The following is a 21,960-nucleotide window of genomic DNA, read 5'->3' on the forward strand; positions in this document are numbered from 1 at the left end:
TTCGACATGACCTTTCATTTCGGTTATATCTCCCAAAACAATTTCAAAAACCAATCTAGTTAGACCGGGTTATTGTACTTCCAGGGTTTACCTAATGGTGTCATTTAAGTCCAAAATTTAGTTTAAGTCTAGAGGTTGACTAATTGAGCACCCATAACATGACCAAATCAGGGCAAGAGGGCTGGTGGAGCTCTAGTCCAATTACCCTTAAGTACTCAAGCTCATTTCTACCACCCCACACTTATTGGCGTGTGACTTTTTAGGTTCAAATTAAATCCGGTAGTGATTTTAGGACACTTTCCTAAATTAACCTAATTCGTGTAACATTACTACTGTACTTGGGTCTCCACATTCTATGATTGACACCTAGTACCATGTCATGGCTATCAAGATTAAACCGGAAGGGAGAAGAACCTATTCAGTCTCGATTGTAACACAATACAATCTCTCTATCATTCTATGTTTCAAATCATGGTTGGATATGGAATTCCGTCAACTCTAACATGATCCTTGAGGTTCAACACTTATGTATAGATTCCATTTGATCAAGGGAGCTTATTCCATGATTAAGTACTATGGCCAGAGATTCATGAATCTAAACATATGTTGCCTCTTAAAACATCTCTCCTATTACCAGGAGTGACAGATCCTTTGTTGAACACACACATGTACCCATACGTCAGTGACTATACCCTATATGTACCTTTAACTGTACTTTAGGAGCCTAGCCTTGTAATACTGTTAAAGCATAGCCATTGAGCGCATATAACAACATTGGCGTCTCAAGTTTAAGGACCATGCAGTTGTATTATCCAGACTTAACGAATTCTTGTTAAAAGGTGAGTAACACTCCATGATAACAAGATCCCAAGTTTCAATACTTACCCGATCGCACCCACATGGACAACTACGTACTAATACTGAAACCAAATGTTAAGCCCTGTAGCGAGAGTATCCCTACAACTGGTATGTACCCATAAGCTAGCCTCTCAATCAGACAAATCGACTAGTTCATTCATACACTAACCCTCCGAAGGTTTAGGGAATCGAAACCCAAGGTTATGCTCCAACATTGTCAACTACTTCTCTCGATCAGAAATATGGATAATATATCCTTAGTGATTATGAGACTTATGCATTGTGAAAGAAAATGTTTTACAATGTTAGTCTTTTGATCAATCAATGCACTTTCGTGCGCTATAACATTAATCTATAGCCGAATAGTACTCTAACAGTTTGAGATTAACTATTTCTCCATTTTACATATTGATTATGCTACAACTCTTACTATTTGTGGATAAACCCACACCAATCCAACAGCCAATCATGGTTGGACACGTGGCTGGTTAGACCCAACTTCAGTGTTTGACTTCTCAGTGGTCAGACTTTAACCTCCACATCATCACAGCTCGGCACCTCCTCTGCCAGCTCAGATCGGATCTCCATGCCGAGTCCTCCATGTCCGGTCCAACCCGAACCGATGATCTTCCAAGGGATTGAGTGTTCATCTTTCCACGGTCATCCCGGCTCGGATCGGCTCGGCGCGGAAGGAATCTCGTTTCGAGTTCTAGCGTCAGCCAGTGGCGACTCGGAAGGACCCCTATCTTTTGGATCGGTTCGGTCAGGATTTCCATGTCCGATCCGATCACGCATGGGCTTCATGTATACACATATGAACATGTGTTCGGGTCGGCTCGGCTCTCCGCCGCCATTCCAAGGAAGATCACGTTGGGATGAACCGCCACACTTAAATGCACCTGACAAAGGTCTTCTGACAAAAGAGACAACCCAGCCTACATTCATGACTACTGAGGCAGTTCACCTGGATCTTCCATACTTGCATTCAATGCAGCATTGAATGCAAAGGAGGTGGGTAGCTGTGCATGCCACTGTTCACGACCAAACGCGTGGATCTTTCTCAACCAGCCAATCACATGCAGGTAACTTACTCATCTCAATCTCTTTTGCCTATATATACCAACTTATATGTGCAAAATGGGGGATCTATCGAAGCTATCAACCTCTCACCAGACAAGCACTTACAAAAAGCCTTCACTCACCCAAGAGCATACCCAACTTGCTGGGAATAAGCCCAGAACATTTGCCTTGTTCTTCCTATTCTCCCAAGTTCATCCTTTGTTCTTCCTCACCTACCATCAAATACACCATCACTGACTTCATCATCGGAGCGTGTTTGGCTGGTACTACAACGGTCCATCTCCTTTGATCTTGTTTCTCTTACAGGAAGATCTCACATCATCATCCAGCAAGACTTCGGATCAGCCAGGTCACTATCTCTAAGTTGTTGCACCTCTCTTACGAAAATTTGCATCAACACTTACTTTATTCAGATTATCCAAGTCTTAAATAGTTGTGATATACAATACTCATCAATTTGTATCTCCCATATTTGATGTCAACATCACATAAAAAAAATTGATGTTTATCTCTATATCATCAGCCCTACCATAATTTTTCATTCATTCTTATAATTTAATAATATTAATTTTCACCTTTATTCATATAATATTACTGGGAAATTGTTCATTGTTGGCTAATATTCCAACACTACCTAGCTAGAAGAAATACTAGATGAATTAGGAAATGACTCATTGATCAACTTGGAATAGGAAATAGGTTGATGAGACGGAGAATACACCTTTGCTAGAGTTTACTTGTTTATCAAGACGTTTATATAAGCATCATATTTATGCGTTTTTAGGATTGAAACTGACAATAATTTTTAGTGTTGGATTGAAAGTCAATCAGTTTTAGCTGCCAAGCACTCGATCGGCACCTTTGCCAATCGCTCAGCTCATTAAAAATTAAGTAGGTCGGTTTATCACTGCATTCCATGTGTGACCCACCCATCAAACTATTTATGCTTTTGAACTTGAAATAAAAAGAAAATTAATGTGAGTGTTTTTTTTTCTAACACATCTCAAAACAACAAAAAAATTATTTCAATACGGAATCATTTACAAAAGAACTCATCTGTTTTACAATAAAAACGAAATGAAAGGAAAACAATAGAGGAATGAATATCTTTCAATTGCTTTTGCTAAAGCTAATGTATTCCTACATTAGGAGAGTCAAATATCTCTTATTTGGAAGGAGTTAATAGTACTAAGTGTTTCTACATATGGCCCTTGATTGATGACCAATGATATAATGGGATGATCAAATTAGGTCAAATAATCTTTGAAATGTTAAAAAAAAAAAAAAACTAATAATAATAATAATATTTATGGACTTTAAAATTGGGTTAAATTTCTAAGTTTGGGCTTTAGCCCAATTTTTTTGCAAAAGATTAAAAGCCCAACTTAAAAAAAAAAAAAAAAAAGATTGAATGGATTTTGAATATAATACCAACATCCATTCCCTTAATTACATATACATAAGCTTTGATCAATGGTTTTGATTCTTCTTAGAGGGATGAGTCACCTCTAGGCAATGATGAGAGCCAATTAACATAACCAAATTTGAGCCAACAATTAGTTACTCCAACCAAGAGGTTGGCTTATAAATAAAGGGATGTGGTGTGAAGAGCTCACACTTAAGGAAGCAACGAAAAAAAAGAAACAGAGAAAGAGAGAAAGAGAAAGAGAGAGAGAGAGAGAGAGAGAGAGAGAGAGAGAGAGAGAGAGAGAGAGAGAGAGAGAGAGTGAGTGAGTGAGTGAGTGAACTGGAGAAAGGGACAGAAAGGGGAGGGAAGAAACTTGAGAAGGTTAGAGTTCAAAGTTAAACTTCATCCTTCTTAGTTTAGACTTTGCTTAAACAGTTGAACTAACATCTTTTAGTCTCTGTGGTTTTTCTTTTTACTGTAGGAATCACAAGTTTTAGCCTCTTTTTAACTCCAAAGGATAGGAAGAAAGGTGAGCTCAAGGAACTATGGGTGTTCTTAGCAATTTTCTTTTGAAACTTTATTTTTAAATTTTGTTTTTACCTCTTTGTTTAATATTGTAAAGCTAAAAGTAGGTCACATATAACCTTATTATAGCCATAGGAACATGTTTTGAGAGTTGAAAACAAAAGAAAATGAAAAACAAAGAAAAATGAAAAATCTGGAAATTTTTCCAGAAAATTCGCGTTTTCGTATGACCTTCTTTTGGGCCTTATAACTTGAGTTTTAACCATCCGTTTTTCATATTCTTTATATGGTTGTAAAGAGGTGATGCAGAACTTTAAAACAAGTATAAGTTTGCTTAATTTGGTGAAGATTTGATAGGTTAAAAGTCGAGTAAAAAATGAGATAAAAAAACTGAAATTTTTGGAAAATAGGGGCTGTTTTGAAGAGATGATGAACAATGACCAGCCAGCCACCCCCATTCGAACCGCCGGCGCGTGGTGGCGCGTGCGGTTGTTTTCGGCGACCGTTTTCGCCCAATTTTCACCCTTCCAATTCTATTTTTCGATACGAGTCCATTGATACAAGTTTCGCGTTAATCCGACACCTCTAAGTTAGAGTGTGAGTTACACTCTCCTTAAAAAGAGAGTGAAATAAATTTAAATTTAATTAATTTATATCTAAACTATACTTTTTTAACTTTTTTAGACCCGAACACAAAGGAACGGACCAAGAAGGAACCCATGTTCTAGAAATTAAGGTAGGGTCTCTATTTCCCCAATGATTGGACTATATTACAATTAATCCTTGTGTCATGTTGTGTGATTTATTTTCTTGTGATAGTTTATTTTTATTACTTGTGATGGTATTTCTTTATTAAATGTATCAAGTTCATTATATTTGTGAATAAATTAATCTTGTGTGTGCACTGTGAAATTTCCTAAGTCTGTGATACACTCAAATTGCGTAAGGTTGAATTATCATTAATGTACAATTTAATTTCTTTACACATGCATTAATGTTTATCTTTACATGCATAATCATAAATGCATAAGGAAAGTGTGGATTTGAACAGTACTAAAAAATGATTAATTGAGACACCAAGAAAAGAAGGAGATGAACTTGGTGGTCTCGTGATTTATTAAAGACACCATGGAGAAAGAGAGATGTACCTGGTGATCTCATGATTTGTGGAAGAATTGTTGAAGGAAAAGTGAAATTAATAATATTCAAAATATTTGGACTTAAGGGACGGACGAGTGTTGACTCATACATGAGACATTTGGGGCCACAGTGGAATGAATGCACGGTATGGGACGTGTAGGCCTGTTTGTCTTGGGTATGTGTCAACGAGAATAGTTAAGGAGTGAATATACACATTTTTATTGCATATAATTGTAATCATTATCTGTTTTCTTTTCTTTTACTGAGACGTTGATTAAATGTGATAATTGGTCATGAGGGATCATTATACCCTACTAAGCCTTAAAAGCTCACACCCTAATAAATTGTGTAGGTGACGAAAATATGGCCGATGGTGTGGAATATCTAAGGGAAATTTAGAGAATTTGCTAGAGTATTATGTTTTGTTTGTTTATCAATAAATTGTAATATATATGAAAATGAACATCTGTTATGATACTCTTGGAACAATGGTTTGCTAAATAAAGTCTATTTTCATATTCACTTTACTTAGTTTATTCAATTATTTTCTTTTCTTTTCACGTCTTAATTTTAAAAATAATTTTATTAGTCTGCAATTAGGACGTAAGTCGCGCTTCACTCTGAGATATTAGATTTTATTCAGAATTGTGGTGTGACAATCTTGAATGTGAATGTTTAACCTCCCAAGCCAAATAGAGTGAATAATCATGTGGAAAACATCATATCTCTTGGGAGGTCCATTCACCAAAAAGTTCCTTTGCACTTGTTTCGCTCTAGCTCCTTTGCATTCTTAGGTACTCTCTATGAGATATCCCCATCAATACGTTCTTGATGTTCAGTATATTCTTCACATCCGCTTGCACAGAAAATGACTTCCAATTCAAAACATCATTGAAAGGAGGAGCATACCCATCTGAAATCAACACTGGCACGCACTCAGCATAGAGTGCTTCCACCACTCTAGGACTTGCCACTTCATATCCACTAGGGCACAACCGCACAAGCAAAACTTGCTCTTCTTCAACATTTGCTCATTGGACACTCCTTTAGGGAGTTGTTCATACACTTGCACATCTTGGTCTTTTTCTTTCCATTCATTCAGATGGAAGTACCTGATGTGTCCATGTAGACGTCCTGTGAAGAAAGCTAGAACGGATCGGGTCGATGGGGACTGACTCCTGAGACCCGACCCGAGACCCGACATTTCCCCAGTTCGAAGATTAATTTCTGGAAATAACGCATCTTTAGATGGATTGAATCCTTCGGAAGTATTGGCATTGCACAAAACTCTAATGGACTTGTGGAAGAAATGGGGGACAAACGAAGATGTAGTTGGCCCCTGTAAAATTAATCAACCCATTGATCCGTATATTTCAAGGTGTTGATTACTTAATGTATTTATCTTGTAATAACAAAATAAAATATAAACAATCTCCTCAAATTATGTCCATAAGTTTTAGTTGAAAATTGAAATGGTATTGCCTATTGGATGTGTGGGAAGGGCAACAGCCACTGAGCCCACTATGCATGAAAGACAATATGAAATAGACAGGACATGAAAAAAGGAGTCGCATGTTGCAACTTGCAACCATCATCATAAGTATGCCAAAATGGTTATAGTAGAGAGAATAAATAATCAATATACTTCGAATAAATAATTGCAAGAGGACAGATAAAGCTTAAAAATCATGAAAAACATAAATGATAATTATGATATTTTTCAGAAAAAGGAACAAATAATTGAGGCACGAATGATGTTGGACAATTAAGACATTGCATTTTCTTGGGAAGATGTTAATAAATATCTGTACGACTTCCAGACAACAAAATATTTGTATGACTTGTCATGTCTATTTTAAGTAAATGCATAGAATAAACGTGGTGAAAGTCTTGGGTGGGGCTGGAATGCCACTCACCTAATGAGACTGCCATTTACATTTTGACATCTGTCATTTTTTTAATCCAGCTGGACCCAAACTTCTCTGCCTTCTTCCGTTTCCCTGCTTTTTCTCTCTGTAATTTTTTTTATCCAGCTGCCGTGAACTTCTCCGGCTCCCCGACAACAACCTCCCCTCTCTCTCCTCTCTCCATTTTCCTATCTCTCCTCTCCTCTCTCTTTCTCTTTCTGCTCACTCACTCTCCGATCTCTCTTCTCTCCCTTTCTCTCTTTGCTCACTCACTCTCTCCGATCTGGGTGGGGGCAGGCCGAGATGGGGCTGCGTGAGGCGGGGATGGGGCTGGTCAGGGCAGGCCGGGGATGGGATGGTCACTGTCAACGAGTTCCTCCTTTCATTGGCCCACGAGCATTGTCATGTTGGATTCTAAATCCAACATAGGAAACCAGAGTGTCATTGTCTTTTGGAATAGTACACTCAATATGCAAAATCAAACGCATAAAAACCCAACAGGAAAAAAAAAAAAACAATGAAGGAAAATCAAAGAATAATTTATAGAATGAGCAAATGACAATTACTTTGATTTCCCTGAAAGGAATCTAAAGGCTTTTCTCAAGCTTAGAATCCAGCCCAAGAATGCGAGTTGCATGGTGAAAGTTGCGGTTGGTGGCTGCAAGAGCATTCATGGCTGCCTGGGTGGTGTTGGGGTGTGTTGGGTGGTGGCCGGTATTGAAGAGAACGAGAGATAGGAAGGCAGGGGTCCAGCTGGATAAAAACTTGACATGTGTCAAAATATAAATGGGAGTCTCATTAGGTGAGTGGCATTCCAGCCCCACCCAAGACTCTCTCAATAAACGTGTGGGAGAATGGAGATTACAAAATATGAGTAAAGAAGTTTGGGTGAGATCGTGAGAGGAATTGAATGTCATGTTTTGCGTGTTTCCAATTTAACACCTGACAATTAACAAAAAGGCAAGTGAAATTGACACCACAAAAACTCAAAAATAGAATGTATAAGAGTAATGGTAGGGCAATTAACATTTGAGTCCATTTTTTTTTACCACAAAAACACGGTGGTGATCATTATTATTATCAAATAAATGACACATGTCACATCATCAGATAGTAATGCTCCATCATGTTGAACAAAAATAAATCCTTAACAGTTTTAGGCATAAACCATATTACACTTCACTTTATGTTGACACATTATCTACTACTGCGGTACTACCTACTATATATATAATGTGGTTTATTAATATTGTCCAAAAATGTGATCTCTTTAGTAAATTTTGGTTTACATGTTAACTTGACAAATATATTTTTTTTATAAAATATAATACAGGTATTATATGACATACAAATAATTTAACAATTTACAAATTTATACTCTAATTTGAAAAAATAAATTTGTCTCCATTCAAAAATTTAAAAAATATTGTAACTAAAAGAAATAAAAAATATGTTGTAACCAAAAAAAAATTAAAAATATGTTTGTATACGTCTGCCTACCATAGAATTATTCTCTTTAACATTGTTTGAAGCAAGTTGTAAAGATGGTTATTAAATTATGAAGTTCGATCAACAATAATTTTCAAATTTCTGAGGCACCATTATATATTCAATTTAACACATCTTTGTAAGTTTTGGCCATAAGTATTAAATAAAAACATTTCAATATTCTACAAATTGGATATATTAATTAAGGACTTATGGTAAGTTTTAATTAGTTATAACTAGCCCCTAAATTAGCAAGCTGAAAAGCAAGCATATGCATCCAGCTGCCTTGTAATATATGAAGTTTTTCATTGGATTATTGAATTGCCTATTTATCAAGAAGAAAATATACAGTTGTCTCTAAGCCACAAAACAAGTGGTCCTATTCCTATATACAATTTCAAAAGAGCTACGAGTTGTCAGGACTCAAGATGTGGTGTAACTGTGTAAGTATGGTTGGGGGCACGTACACTCCCTGAGGTTTCAAAAATTACAGTTTTAAAACTTCAGAGAGTGTATGTGTAATTGTTGAAACCTCAGGTATATATGTGAAAAGGCAATAAATCTCAAGGAGTATAAGTGTAATTAACTCTTTTTCAGACTCTCATATTGCACATTTGCACCTTTATCTTTAACTTCACCATTTGGAAGAGCTACAACATAGAGTTTTATCTCAAAAAGGCTTACGTGTAACTTATGGAGATATTTTACTTAGTAAACCCAATTATGAATTGCGACTCAATTGATGTGAAACAATTGTAATATTTGATCCACAATTTCTAGCAGGCATGTGCAATAGATATAGCAAGCTACAGAGACATCCATAATTTTCTACTAATTTTTCTTTTTTCAAGGCATACTTTGTGTTTATAATCAAATTTGAATTCTAAATGATGTGTCAGTATTTCACTGATTCATATATGGTCTATCTTAAGAATTATTTATTTCATAACAAGTAAAATTCTGACATTATAATAACACATTGTTTGAAATTCAAATCTCCATATGTCATAATTTGAAGGGGTTAGAATTGCATAGTTACCCAATCACGACATGAAAGCATGGCATGGTCTGCCCCAAGGCTTTCGGTTCCATAAGGATGGTTGTGAGCAATGACATTGATGTAGTCAATGACAGCTCGTTATGGTTGTGACCAAATTGATCCGATCGGTTTGGTTCGGTTCAAAATTCGATTTTTCGGTATTTTTACACACCCCTAGTCATAATTGATAGTGACCTTAAATAGAAAGTCGTAGGAATGGCAACAGAGCGGGTTTGCCAATACCATACCTGCCCCGCCAGGTAATTGGGTCCCCATCGGGGGTATTCGGGGCCCTTATTCTTTTTTAAAAAATAATTTTTTTATTAATAACATACCAAATTAATATAAATATATAATATAATCGATGAAATACATTAAAATTCATCATATTATATTACAATAACATTAAATCATAAAGAAAACACTATTAAATTTTAAAAACATGCAACAAAAATTAAGAAAATAAATTAAAATATAATTATATAATATAATATAATATTTTTATTAAACGGATATATGGGACGGGGCGAAAACGGAGATGGTATTACCATACTCGCTTAATCGGGGCGGGTCCCCACGGGAATTTTCTGGGTTGGAGAATTTTGCCATCCCTATGTAAAGGTCAAATGGGGGTTGTCTCTAATTTTGGCTCACCCCTAACTTTTCTTATAAGTCTCGAGCTCACGTTTATTGAAATGTCACCTTTTCCAAAACGAAATTTCCTTTCTCAGTATATCATATTCTGACTTGTTTCTTTTCATGTCCAAATCAATAGATAAAATTTTTGGACCGTAAAAGGAAAATAGGTCAAATCTTATTGTTTGTACCCATTTAACACCCATGTTTATTCTTTTAAAGGAACACCAAGTGTAGTGAACAGGGGTTTGCTAGGTGACATTGGCATGAGATAAATGGGTGTAGCTTTTGATTAGCAAGTGGAGAATGAGACAAAAACAATGGTGCGTCTTGCATGCCTGAGTAATGTTTTTGGCACTGTGGTTCTCTGCCGAGAGTAGTGTAGCTAAAGAAATTTTAAGCTCTAGGTGTATCTTCGGCCCACCATATAGTAAAGCCTTTCAGCTGGACATGTGATGTAGTACATTTAATGGGCTGGGCAATAAAGAGGGTAGCTTAAGGGTCAGTGGGCAATAAAGAGAGAAGCTTAAGGGTCAGTGGGCAATAAAGAGAGAAGCCTAAGGGTTAGTTTTATGAAGCCTAAGGGTCAGTTTTATAATTAGATACATTATGAATTTACATCCATTAATGCATTATGAATTTACATTCATAATTTACATTTATTGGATGTCTCTAATAGAATTGGCCTTTAAGTAAGACCCTTTGTAACCTTGAAAGGGGACTTTGCAGCTTTGAAATCAATCAGATAATTATTCTAAGACTCTGTCTTTCCAGTTTATCTTACGTAGAAAACCTTCTACGTTCCTTAGATTTCTCTTTGAGGAATTTAGGGTTTATTTTATTGCTTCCGCTACATTAGGTGGTATCAGAGCCTTGACTCTTCTGGCTTGATGGCGCATAATGGAGGAGGTAGCAACCACTCTGAGGACGCAGATCCTAGAGTTCCAGTATTACAGGCAGCCATTCAAATTCATGATCAACGTTTAGGAAGAATGGAGCAATTGTTGGAAATTCAAACCAAAGCCCTTAAGGAGATACGATCTTCAATTGGTCGGCTGGAGGTTAGAGGCATAGGGAACCAATCCCCGCGAGGTGTTCAGATTGGTAGAACTTCCGATGGATTGCGTCAAGGATTTGAAGGCTTAGATGGGTACTCCAGCAATGAAGAAAATCCGTTTGAAGGGTTTGGCCGAGTTACAGGTCATCAAAACCCGCAAGGGTTTGATGATTTTGATCAAGAATTTGACCATGGGTTTGACCATGGAGGAACTCGAGGTTTTGATGGGGGGTTTGATCGAAATCGTCAAAGAGGAGGTTTCGGACAACGTGGATATATGCGACATCAACAAAGGCGGGGGCCTGGGCAGCATGGTTTTGAAGCTAGAGAAAATCCAGCCTTTAAAATGAAGATTGAGCTTCCTAGTTATGATGGACGCCTGCACATTGAAGATTTCCTTGACTGGATTTCTGGTGTGGAGCATTTCTTTGAATACATGGAGATTCCAGAAGATAGGAAGGTCAAATATGTGGCTTACAGGTTGAAGGGAGGAGCTGCTGCTTGGTGGCATCAGGTGCAAAACAATAGAAGATTGGAGGGGAAACAACACATAAACTCTTGGAGGAGGATGAAGCAACTTCTAAGGGCTAGATTTTTACCACCAGACTATGAGCAGACCCTTTATCGACAATATCAGTCATGTCGTCAAGAAAGAAGAACTGTCAATGATTATGCTGAGGAATTTTACAGATTGGGGTCTAGAATCAACCTCCCCGAATCAGAAGATCAGCAAGTGGCTAAATTTATTGATGGGTTAAGACCAGAAATTCGTGATGTATTGAGCCTACGTGACATTTATTCTATGTCTGAAGCTGTAAATATGGCCAATAAAGTTGAATTTCAAACTAGATCTGGTTCAAGGCCACAAGCAGGGTTTAGAACTCAGTTTAGCAACAAGGCTTTTCAAGAGATGAAACCAGACAAAGACAAACAGCAAGTTGTTAATCAACCTCATGAAAGGGCTGCAAAAGAAAATGAAGCAGGTCAGCAATCTAAGTCAAATACAAATAGGCGTAATTCTGGAAATCCATATTCAAAACCCTCGCTGGATATTTGTTTTAGATGCAGCCAACAAGGTCATCGCTCACATAAGTGTCCTCGAAGACCAAGAGTAGGAATGGTGGATGGAGAAGAAGTCGAAAATGATGAACAACAAGATAAAGAAGAGGAGGTCGAATATACAGCTGGAGATGAGGGGGATCGAATCAATTGTATTGTGAGGCGATCATTGTTGGCTCCAAAACAGGAGGACCATTATGAACGCCACAACCTTTTTCGCATTTGTTGCACTATTCAACAGAAGGTGTGTGATGTGATAATTGATAGTGGTAGTGTGGAGAATCTGGTTTCAAAGGCTTTGGTGAAGAAATTGCAGCTAAAGACTGAAAAACACCCTTCCCCTTACAAGATGAGCTGGATAAAGAAGGGGGCAGAGGCACGAGTTGCAGAGATCTGTAAAGTTCCGCTATCTATTGGTAAGAGTTACAAAGATGAAATTACTTGTGATGTCATTGATATGGATGCTTGTCATGTATTATTGGGGCGACCATGGCAGTATGATATTAATACTACTCACAAGGGTCGGGATAATGTGTATGAGTTCTCTTGGTACAGCAAGAAGATTGTATTACTGCCCCTTAAAAGACAAATTAGTATTCCCAAACCTTCTAAAGATGAGGGAAACTTGTTCCTTGCTGTTGGGAAGGAGGAGTTTGAAGGATATCTTGCTGAAACAAAGGGAGGAATGGCTTTGCTAGTCAAGAATGAGGTCGCCGGACCTACTACAGTACCAGATTTATTGCAGCCATTGTTATCAGAGTTTCATGACCTTATTCCAGAAAAACTTCCTAAAGGCTTACCACCTATGCGTGAAATTCAGCATCAGATTGACCTTTTTCCGGGGGCTAGCTTGCCTAACTTGCCACATTATCGTATGAGCCCTAAAGAGCATCAGATTCTACAAAATCAAGTTGAAGATTTGTTGAAGAAGGGACTGATTCAAGAAAGTTTAAGTCCTTGTGCAGTACCTTCCTTGTTAGTACCTAAGAAAGATGGTAGCTGGAGGATGTGCATAGACAGTCGTGCAATCAACAAAATTACTGTGAAGTATAGCTTCCCAATTCCCAGATTGGAAGACATGCTTGATCAGTTGAACGGTGCACAAGTTTTCTCCAAGATTGATCTACGCAGTGGTTATCATCAAATTCGCGTTCGACCTGGAGATGAATGGAAAACGGCTTTCAAAACAAAAGAAGGCCTTTATGAGTGGCTTGTAATGCCATTCGGGTTATCCAATGCTCCCAGCACCTTCATGAGATTTATGAATCAGATACTGAAACCTTTCCTGAACAAGTTTTTAGTGGTGTATTTCGATGATATTTTGATTTATAGTCGCACTGAAACTGAACATATGGAACATCTGAGATCTGTCATGAATGTTTTGAGGGAAAATAAGTTGTACATGAACTTAAAGAAGTGCAGCTTCATGCTATCAAGCTTGCTGTTTCTGGGTTTCGTTGTGGGAGCTGATGGCATTACAGTTGATGAAGACAAAGTTCAAGCTATACGAAAGTGGCCTACACCTAAAACAGTGAGTGATGTTCGTAGTTTTCAAGGGTTGGCAACATTTTATCGACGTTTCATAAAAAATTTCAGCATCATTACAGCTCCCATTACTGATGTGTTGAAGAAAGGTAAATTTAAATGGGAATCAGAACAGGATGCTAGCTTCGCCTTGATTAAGGAGAAGCTTTGTACAGCACCAGTCCTTGCACTTCCAGATTTCTCTAAACTCTTTGTGGTAGAGTGCGACGCCTTAGCTAAAGGAGTGGGGGCTGTTTTATCTCAAGAAGGTAGACCCATCGAATTTATGAGTGAGAAGATGGGAGAAGCTAGACAACAGTGGACTACATATGAGCTGGAGTTCTATGCTGTTTTTAGAGCTCTCAAACATTGGGAGCACTATTTAATGCATAAAGAATTTGTACTTTATAGTGACCACCAAGCCTTGAAACATCTCAACAATCAGAAGACAGTAAAACCAATGCACATTCGGTGGATTACATTTTTACAGAAATTCAACTTTCTGTTAAGACACAAGTCTGGAGCACAAAACAAGGTTGCTGATGCACTTAGTCGGAGGGCTACTTTGTTATCAGTTTTACGTGTGGAGATTATTGGGTTTGAATGTTTGAAAGAGCTGTATGTGACAGATGAAGACTTCATGCAGATTTGGGAAGAATGTCATTCTAATCGGCCTATTGGCGACTTTCACATTCAGGAGGGCTATTTGTTTAAAGGAAATCAACTTTGCATCCCTCGGTCATCCTTGAGGGAGCAAATTCTTAAAGAACTGCACAGTGGGGGGTTAGGAGGACATCTTGGTAAGGATAAGACTATTGCTCTGGTGGAGGAAAGGTACTATTGGCCACAACTTAAACGTGATGTGGGGCGATTTGTGATGAAGTGTCCCATCTGCCAATCAGCTAAGGGACAAGCACAGAATACTGGAATGTACACCCCACTGCCTATCCCTGAAAATATTTGGGAAGATGTCTCCATGGATTTTGTGTTGGGTTTACCACGCACTCAACGTGGTAAGGACTCCATTCTTGTTGTGGTGGACAGATTCTCCAAAATGGCTCACTTTATAGCTTGTAAAAAGACTGATGATGCTTCTAATGTTGCAAATCTCTTCTTCAAAGAGATTGTTCGCTTACATGGGGTGCCAAAGTCCATTGTTTCTGACAGGGATGTGAAGTTTCAGAGTCATTTCTGGCGGTTTTTATGGAAGAAATTTGACACTACTCTAAAATTCAGTAGTACCTGTCATCCTCAGACGGATGGTCAAACGGAAGTTACCAATAGGACTCTTGGCAATATGCTTAGGTGTCTATGTGGGGAACGACCAAAACAGTGGGATCTAGCCTTGTCTCAAATGGAGTTTGCTTATAATTGCATGGTTAATAGATCCACTGGTAAAACTCCTTTTGAAATTGTGTATACCAAGAAGCCTAAGCATGCTCTTGATTTGGTGCCTTTGCCCCAGCTTCCAGGTTCTAAAATTCCAGCAGAAAAATTGGCAGAGCAGGTACAAACCATTCACCTGGAGGTGAAACAAAATCTAGAGCACGCTAATGAGAAATACAAAGCAGCTGCTGATAAGCATCGGAGGGTTAAGACCTTTGAAGTTGATGATTTGGTGATGGTATATCTTCGAAAGCACCGGTTTCCTGTTGGTACTTACAGCAAACTGAAGAATAAGAAATATGGACCTTTTCGAATTGTGAGGAAAATTAATGACAATGCCTATGTGGTCGCTCTTCCTGAAGATATGAATATCTCCAACACCTTCAACGTTTCTGATATCTTCGAATACCACCCTCCAGATGAGTCTTTTTTCCTATAAGCTCCACTCGAGGACGAGTTTCCTGTTCAAGAGGGGGTGAACCTGATGTAGTACATTTAATGGGCTGGGCAATAAAGAGGGTAGCTTAAGGGTCAGTGGGCAATAAAGAGAGAAGCTTAAGGGTCAGTGGGCAATAAAGAGAGAAGCCTAAGGGTTAGTTTTATGAAGCCTAAGGGTCAGTTTTATAATTAGATACATTATGAATTTACATCCATTAATGCATTATGAATTTACATTCATAATTTACATTTATTGGATGTCTCTAATAGAATTGGCCTTTAAGTAAGACCCTTTGTAACCTTGAAAGGGGACTTTGCAGCTTTGAAATCAATCAGATAATTATTCTAAGACTCTGTCTTTCCAGTTTATCTTACGTAGAAAACCTTCTACGTTCCTTAGATTTCTCTTTGAGGAATTTAGGGTTTATTTTATTGCTTCCGCTACATTAACATGTTTGCGACTCAAAGGTGACTCGTTATTCTTATCTCATTTTCAACTCATCTACATTTGTCCATTACCAAAGCAACTCATTTATAACTGTTTACATACTCTTAAAAGCAAGTCATTCTCAGTCACACACGTAGCTACAAAGCTTGAGAACAAAGGAAATGACTCATTATAAAAAAGAAGCTACAAGACAATCTAAGAAAAGACAACAAAATTTCTAGCAACCTTTTTGCTCTCAATTCAGCCCCTTGGCTTTTATTTCTCAAAGTTCTTTTTATTTTCATTTGCAAAGCTTTTCAAGACCCTTTTAGTTATATTTCCTTATGCTTATGCAATTTCTTTGTATTTTGGTTTTATCAAGACACCTCTTATTATTTGAATTTATTTTAGTGCTATTTTTCATTAAGCACTCTTTTAAATTCATGTTACTCTTTTAGTTACATTTTGGTTGTTTATTTTCAAAGTCCTAGGTGATTTAAGCAAGAAAAGTACCTAGATAGTTTTCCGTTCATTTTCCTATTGCACAATCATTTTTTAGAAGTTAGATATATAATTTGACGCATTTAATTTCATTTCAATTTTTCGCATTTTATTTTATCTTTTTCTAATCGACTATTCTGAGCCGATTAGTGGCACGCTCGCATTCACGCCAACCTACGGCAAAGCATGTTGTGGTTGATCTCGACCGTCCACATGGCCGAGGCAATTTTTATTAAATGATTGCTACCTTCTATAATAATGTTGTGGAATAGGCCATTTATATGCTGACTTGCCATATAAGATAGGCCATCCCAAGTTCGAAGCCTCAACCAGCATTACATATGAGAATCTAAATTCTCAATATTCTTTTGGATTTGCATTATAGCCTAGGCTTCCCTATGGGCTGTCCAGAATGGTCAGTGTACTCTCAACTCTTCATTGATATGCTCCATACCAGAGTACTTTACAGCCCGATCTTTAGATCAATTTAGCCTGCTAACTACAATTTCTGATTTATTTAATTTTTTGTAAGATCACTGAATAATGACCTATAAATTAAAGAATCATTACACTACAAAACAAAGTGAGCCCCATATTCTGCCTCAAATTTTCATGAGAAAGAATGTCAAGCAAGATCATTTACAAATATAGTGTCAAGCACAAATGCATGCTTGTCTACTATTACAGGAATGGCTAGAGAGATAAACATATATTAACAAAACTGTTCCATCCCTAATCCTCTCCCTACTTTTCTGTCACCACTTCCTTTCCCAATCCACTCCAGAGATTCCCACCAATGAAATACCAAAAATGTAATGGAGTCGGATGAAAAATTCCTATTTTCGTTTGTTCTAATGCATGTTAAATGTAGTGAAGTGAGGGAGCTCGTATTCTAAATTAATTGGAACTTTGGCCTCTTAACACAAAACTCAAGCTCAGTTAGTCTTCCTTCCACTTGTTAGTGTATCTGAGGAAAGCATTGGCGGGATTTTTCCTTGGTGGAGCTCGTACACGAGTAGATCTTCGGAGCACAGCCTCCTCCACTGCAACCTTTTGAGCCAAGTCCTTTGATCTCTTCTGGAGTTCCAGGCTGTCAAATAAGAAGCAAAACTATTTAGATAAACACAAAATATGCATGGCTTAATTGCTTCTACTGAAATCTTAAGCTATTGCAGCAACTTAATAATAAAAGCAAGTCACACGATAAAATTCAAAATATATTTTTTCCCTGAGAGACAGAACTCATCATTCTAGCAAGAGTCCATCTTTTTAGATGAATAATAACAAATGTTTCATCATAGGGTGGCAACTAATTTGAGCATTTAACAATAAATCTTTTATCAAGTCCATTTGAATTAACAGAAACAAGGTACTGTCTCCTTTAGATAACTCAAATATCTCAAGAGCATAACCAAATGTCATCACAAAATTGTGACCCTAATCATCAGCTGCTCCATCTTATCAAATGAACCCTTATGTCGCCAGTCTTAAATCAGGATTTGACTCTGCCTAACATCTATCCAGCATGCACATGATAACATGCACAGATGTATGTGCTTGCATGTTGGCCATAAATCTTAAGGTTTTTCCAAGGAGAGAGAAAATTAAATTGTGTTTCTGTACAGAGACTCAATTGAAAGAATGAATCAAGGACTAACCTTATTCTGCTATTGAATTTTTCCAGCTGCTTTTTAAGTTCCCTCTCTCTCTCACCCTTGCAGTTCAGTGAACCCATCAACAAATTAAGCTGTTCAGCAATGTCAAGTGGAAAATAAATAAATTAACAATAAATAATTATAATGAAAAGCAAACTTCGCCCAAAAATAATAATAATCATAAAAAGCAAACCACATATGATAAGACAAGCACTCGATACCTCTTCATTGCTACTATAGTATCCCCACTGCTTGGAATCAGAACTCTCAACAAATATTCTGCCATCACGCTGGAACCACCAATATCTGTTATGATTTCTGTCTTTACCCAAGGAATTGGTACGTATAACCCGCTTCTCAATCTCCCGTTCATAATATTCTCTCTGTGTCGTAAGCAGTTTCATAAAAAGGTAGAACACAAAAATACAGACACATAAAAGAACTGAATAAGGAGATAGATCAAACCCTCTGTTCTATGCTATTCTTTCCCGTGACTTCCTTTCTATCATCCCTTGACCATTTCAGTGCTTCCTTCTCTGATGAATCCTCCACATTTTTCCTGGTCAATTTCTTTGGTGCGGTGTCCAATTGCTTGCTCTCACTATTAGAAATGAAAACAAACATTGTCAAATCTGAAACCAAGGGAAGATCATTATCAAATATATATATATATATATATATATATACACTTTCTCTTAGGCGGAAATCCACAAAATTTTCTTTCAAGAATACCAGGCGCCGAGCGCTTGGCAGTGCATTTTTGCTTCAGGCGCTCGGCACTGGTTTGTTGGCTTTATGTTAGGTTTTAGCCCAAAATCTCAGAGATAAAACCTAACATGCAGCCTCCACAATTTCATTCTACACCCTTAGGAGGGTATGAGGTGACCCTTACCCTAAACCCTAGGACTGTTATAAAAAAAAAACATTGCTGAGCGCTTGGCGCTGGATATCTGCAAAAGAAAAAGCAGACGCATCCGCCCTAAAGAAAAAAATTCTATATATAAGGATAATAGCATCAAGACCTTTTATCCGCTGCATTATCCTCTCTAGATGCCTGGATCTCACCATTTATTTTCTTTGCTATGTCTCCATTCTGTTTTGTAAGATTACCATTTTCTGATGCACTTCCTACACCCTCCAAATCCACTCCTTGATTGGCATCAGAATCAGCTTTCAAACGTTGTTTCTCTTCTCTTTTCTTTCTTGCTTCCTCCAATGCTTCCCCCCTTCTTGTGGCCCCTAGTGTCTGCCTCTGTTCAACAAACTCATCCAATTTTTCCTTAACAATACTTGTTTCAAGTGCATGATTAACCAATTCTCGGAAGATTCCCAATTTAGCATGAGCATCTAAGAGGCCATAGTGGCCCCGCCTGATAGTTGCTGTGTAAGTGTACAATTCAGGAATGTTCATCATTTCTAAAAAATCGCACAAATACTCTGTCCAAGTGATTAATGTAATCTGAAAAAAAAAAAAAACAAACAAAAAGTGGTAAAATTAGAAGGAACAAACACCAAACAACATATGGGGCTTGAAACAACAGGGAAGAGAAAGAAACATTTGTATGACAAAGATAATCATAGAGCATACATAGAAATTTAAATAATAGATTGCAAGTGGGTGTTTAACCTTTGATTTTCGATTTCTTTTCTGTACAGCTAGAAAATATTCACCATTGTCTTTTATAAGCAACCGAAGAAGAGCTGAATGAGTTTCCACAAGAAGAACCAAATTTCCCTTCTTATGGCAGATAGCATTTTCAAAATCTTCGAGAGAGAATGGCCACAAGTGTAACAGCCTACCAAAAGACGAACAAAAATCCCAAACCATTAAAAGATCACCAACACATTCCATTGGAACATTAAAGTCCCTTGATGGGGAAGGGCGATCTGTAAAAACTGGATCATCTGCATCCGGCTGAACCAACAGGTCATCAATTGGATATTTGATAGGTTCTTCTGTTGGTTGATCGTCTTCTGCAAATTCAAGATAACAATATTGAAAGATGGATGAAATTTACTAGACTTGCAACCAAGCAAACCTTTTAAGAGCAAATACCCATGTACAGTGATCTAGCACAAACAAGAATGTAACCAAGTATAGATTTACACTACCTTCCACATTGTTACTTTCCGTAGCTGTACCATCAGCTTTTTTCCTTTTACACTTTCCGTGTTCATCTTTTGCTTCCTGGATATGATAAATATAAGACAGGGAGATTATGTCATCAAGTCATCAATGAAAACACACATTGAATTTATATGGTTACCATGACTACCTCTTCATTTTTCCTTCTCTTACTGCAGACTAGTAATCCATCCTTGAAAGAAACTTTGCTTCTTAAGTTCTCCGGAACATTTGTTGAGATTCCATGACTTTGTGCAAGCTTTTCATGAAGTACCCAAGGAGCACTTCGGTATGTAGATTCCCGAATAAAAGATTTCAAAAAATTTCTACTAAAAAGTGGCTTCTTCTGTATCAGATCTTCCCCATTAATTATCGAAGTTTCCATAACTTCCTTATTTTTGTCAAGCCAAGCTACCTCGTATTTAATTGTTCCAACACCATCCTCCATAACCTTCAATATTTTGCACTGGTACATACCATCATTTTTCCTTCCATACATTTCAGCACCCACATACAAGCGTTCATGCAACTTCGTAGCTACCATGTCAGCAAGATCTTTCAATGAAAGCATACCTGCCAGGACAACGAGTTGATAGTTATGTGGAACTGCATGAATGTTGCAACTTGCAACTACAAAGCAGTAGCAGCTGGAGAAGAATAAGCAACTCTATGATTGAAAACCAACAATCATAAACCATAAACCATAGATTAAGCTTGCACCCAAAGAATGAAAAAAAAAAAAACACAGATTAAGCCACATGTTAACAAAAAACTTATCATGTCCTCCATCACCATCCAAATGGATTCCCAAATCATGCACAATATATTCAGTGAACTCCTGCTTGGCTTTTCAGTTTAATAGACCCAATATTCCACATGCCACAATGTGGAATGATCATTAGTAAGTCATAAAGAGACCAATGCAGGATTCTTTAAATCCGCAAAACCAAAAATCATAAACAATATTATCTACTAAAGTCCTTAGCTTCCTTAAACTGGGACATTTATGACATGTTTTTGTAATTGGAATCAGAAGGGAATCAAAATAAAAATGAATCAGAATGGGCAGGAACCCCAATAAGGCATTCTCATCAAAGGGTTTACCCATTGAAATGCTCACTAACTTTCAGAATAAAAAATTGTCCGATTACTAAAATGTCATTGCACTAAATAGTTTGTAACATTTTCAACTACTTATTAATAGAATATTTCAAATGCAAAAAATTAATTTACAAATAATAAGGCTACCACCAAGGAATAAAATTTCGGGTTTCGAGGAAATTTCGATGGAAATTTCGACGGAAATTTCGAAGATTTTTAAATTTCGACAAAAATTCGACGGAAACGATGGAAATTATTATCAAAATACGGAAATTTTGAATGAAACTTCACAATATGTTTATTTAACATATTATCTACTACATTGATAAAAAACATTGAAAAAAACCAAATTATATGGTAGGTTTCATGTAATATGTGATGAATATAATGCGCGCTGGAGGCAAATACTATGAAATAAAATTAGTATCATGAATAAATAAAATTAATATATTATTTATACTCTATAATATATACAGTAAATTCTATATACTTTATAATCTATACTCTATATTATTTAAGATATCGTATAGAATATTAGGGTTTAGGTCCTTTAGGATATTTTTAATTATTTTTTATATAAAAAGGTATTAGAGTTTATTGGTTTAG

At 37.1% G+C, this 21,960-nt stretch overlaps 1 protein-coding gene and 1 pseudogene across 2 annotated transcripts in view; both read right to left on the reverse strand.

The window, feature by feature from the left end:
- Positions 1-5,639: 5,639 nt before the first annotated feature.
- LOC147283705 (putative glycosyltransferase At5g03795 pseudogene) lies at positions 5,640-9,532 on the reverse strand (annotated as a pseudogene).
- A 7,437-nt stretch (positions 9,533-16,969) lies between these two features.
- LOC147283706 (DDT domain-containing protein) overlaps positions 16,970-21,960 on the reverse strand; it is a 10,891-nt gene continuing 5,900 nt past the window's right edge. For both annotated transcript variants that reach the window (XM_086244780.1, XM_086244779.1), the window contains exons 4-11: positions 20,405-20,826; positions 20,241-20,316; positions 19,756-20,102; positions 19,151-19,587; positions 18,594-18,729; positions 18,350-18,511; positions 18,132-18,220; positions 16,970-17,563 (exon numbers count right to left, since the gene is read on the reverse strand). In XM_086244780.1, the coding sequence (XP_086100906.1) occupies positions 17,413-17,563; positions 18,132-18,220; positions 18,350-18,511; positions 18,594-18,729; positions 19,151-19,587; positions 19,756-20,102; positions 20,241-20,316; positions 20,405-20,826 (1,820 nt within the window). In that variant the 3' untranslated portion in view covers positions 16,970-17,412. The remainder of the gene's footprint in view (positions 17,564-18,131; positions 18,221-18,349; positions 18,512-18,593; positions 18,730-19,150; positions 19,588-19,755; positions 20,103-20,240; positions 20,317-20,404; positions 20,827-21,960) is intronic.

Source organism: Dryas octopetala, chromosome 5 (assembly GCF_963921425.1).
Source record: "Dryas octopetala chromosome 5, drDryOcto1.1, whole genome shotgun sequence".
NCBI classification, from domain to species: domain Eukaryota; kingdom Viridiplantae; phylum Streptophyta; class Magnoliopsida; order Rosales; family Rosaceae; genus Dryas; species Dryas octopetala.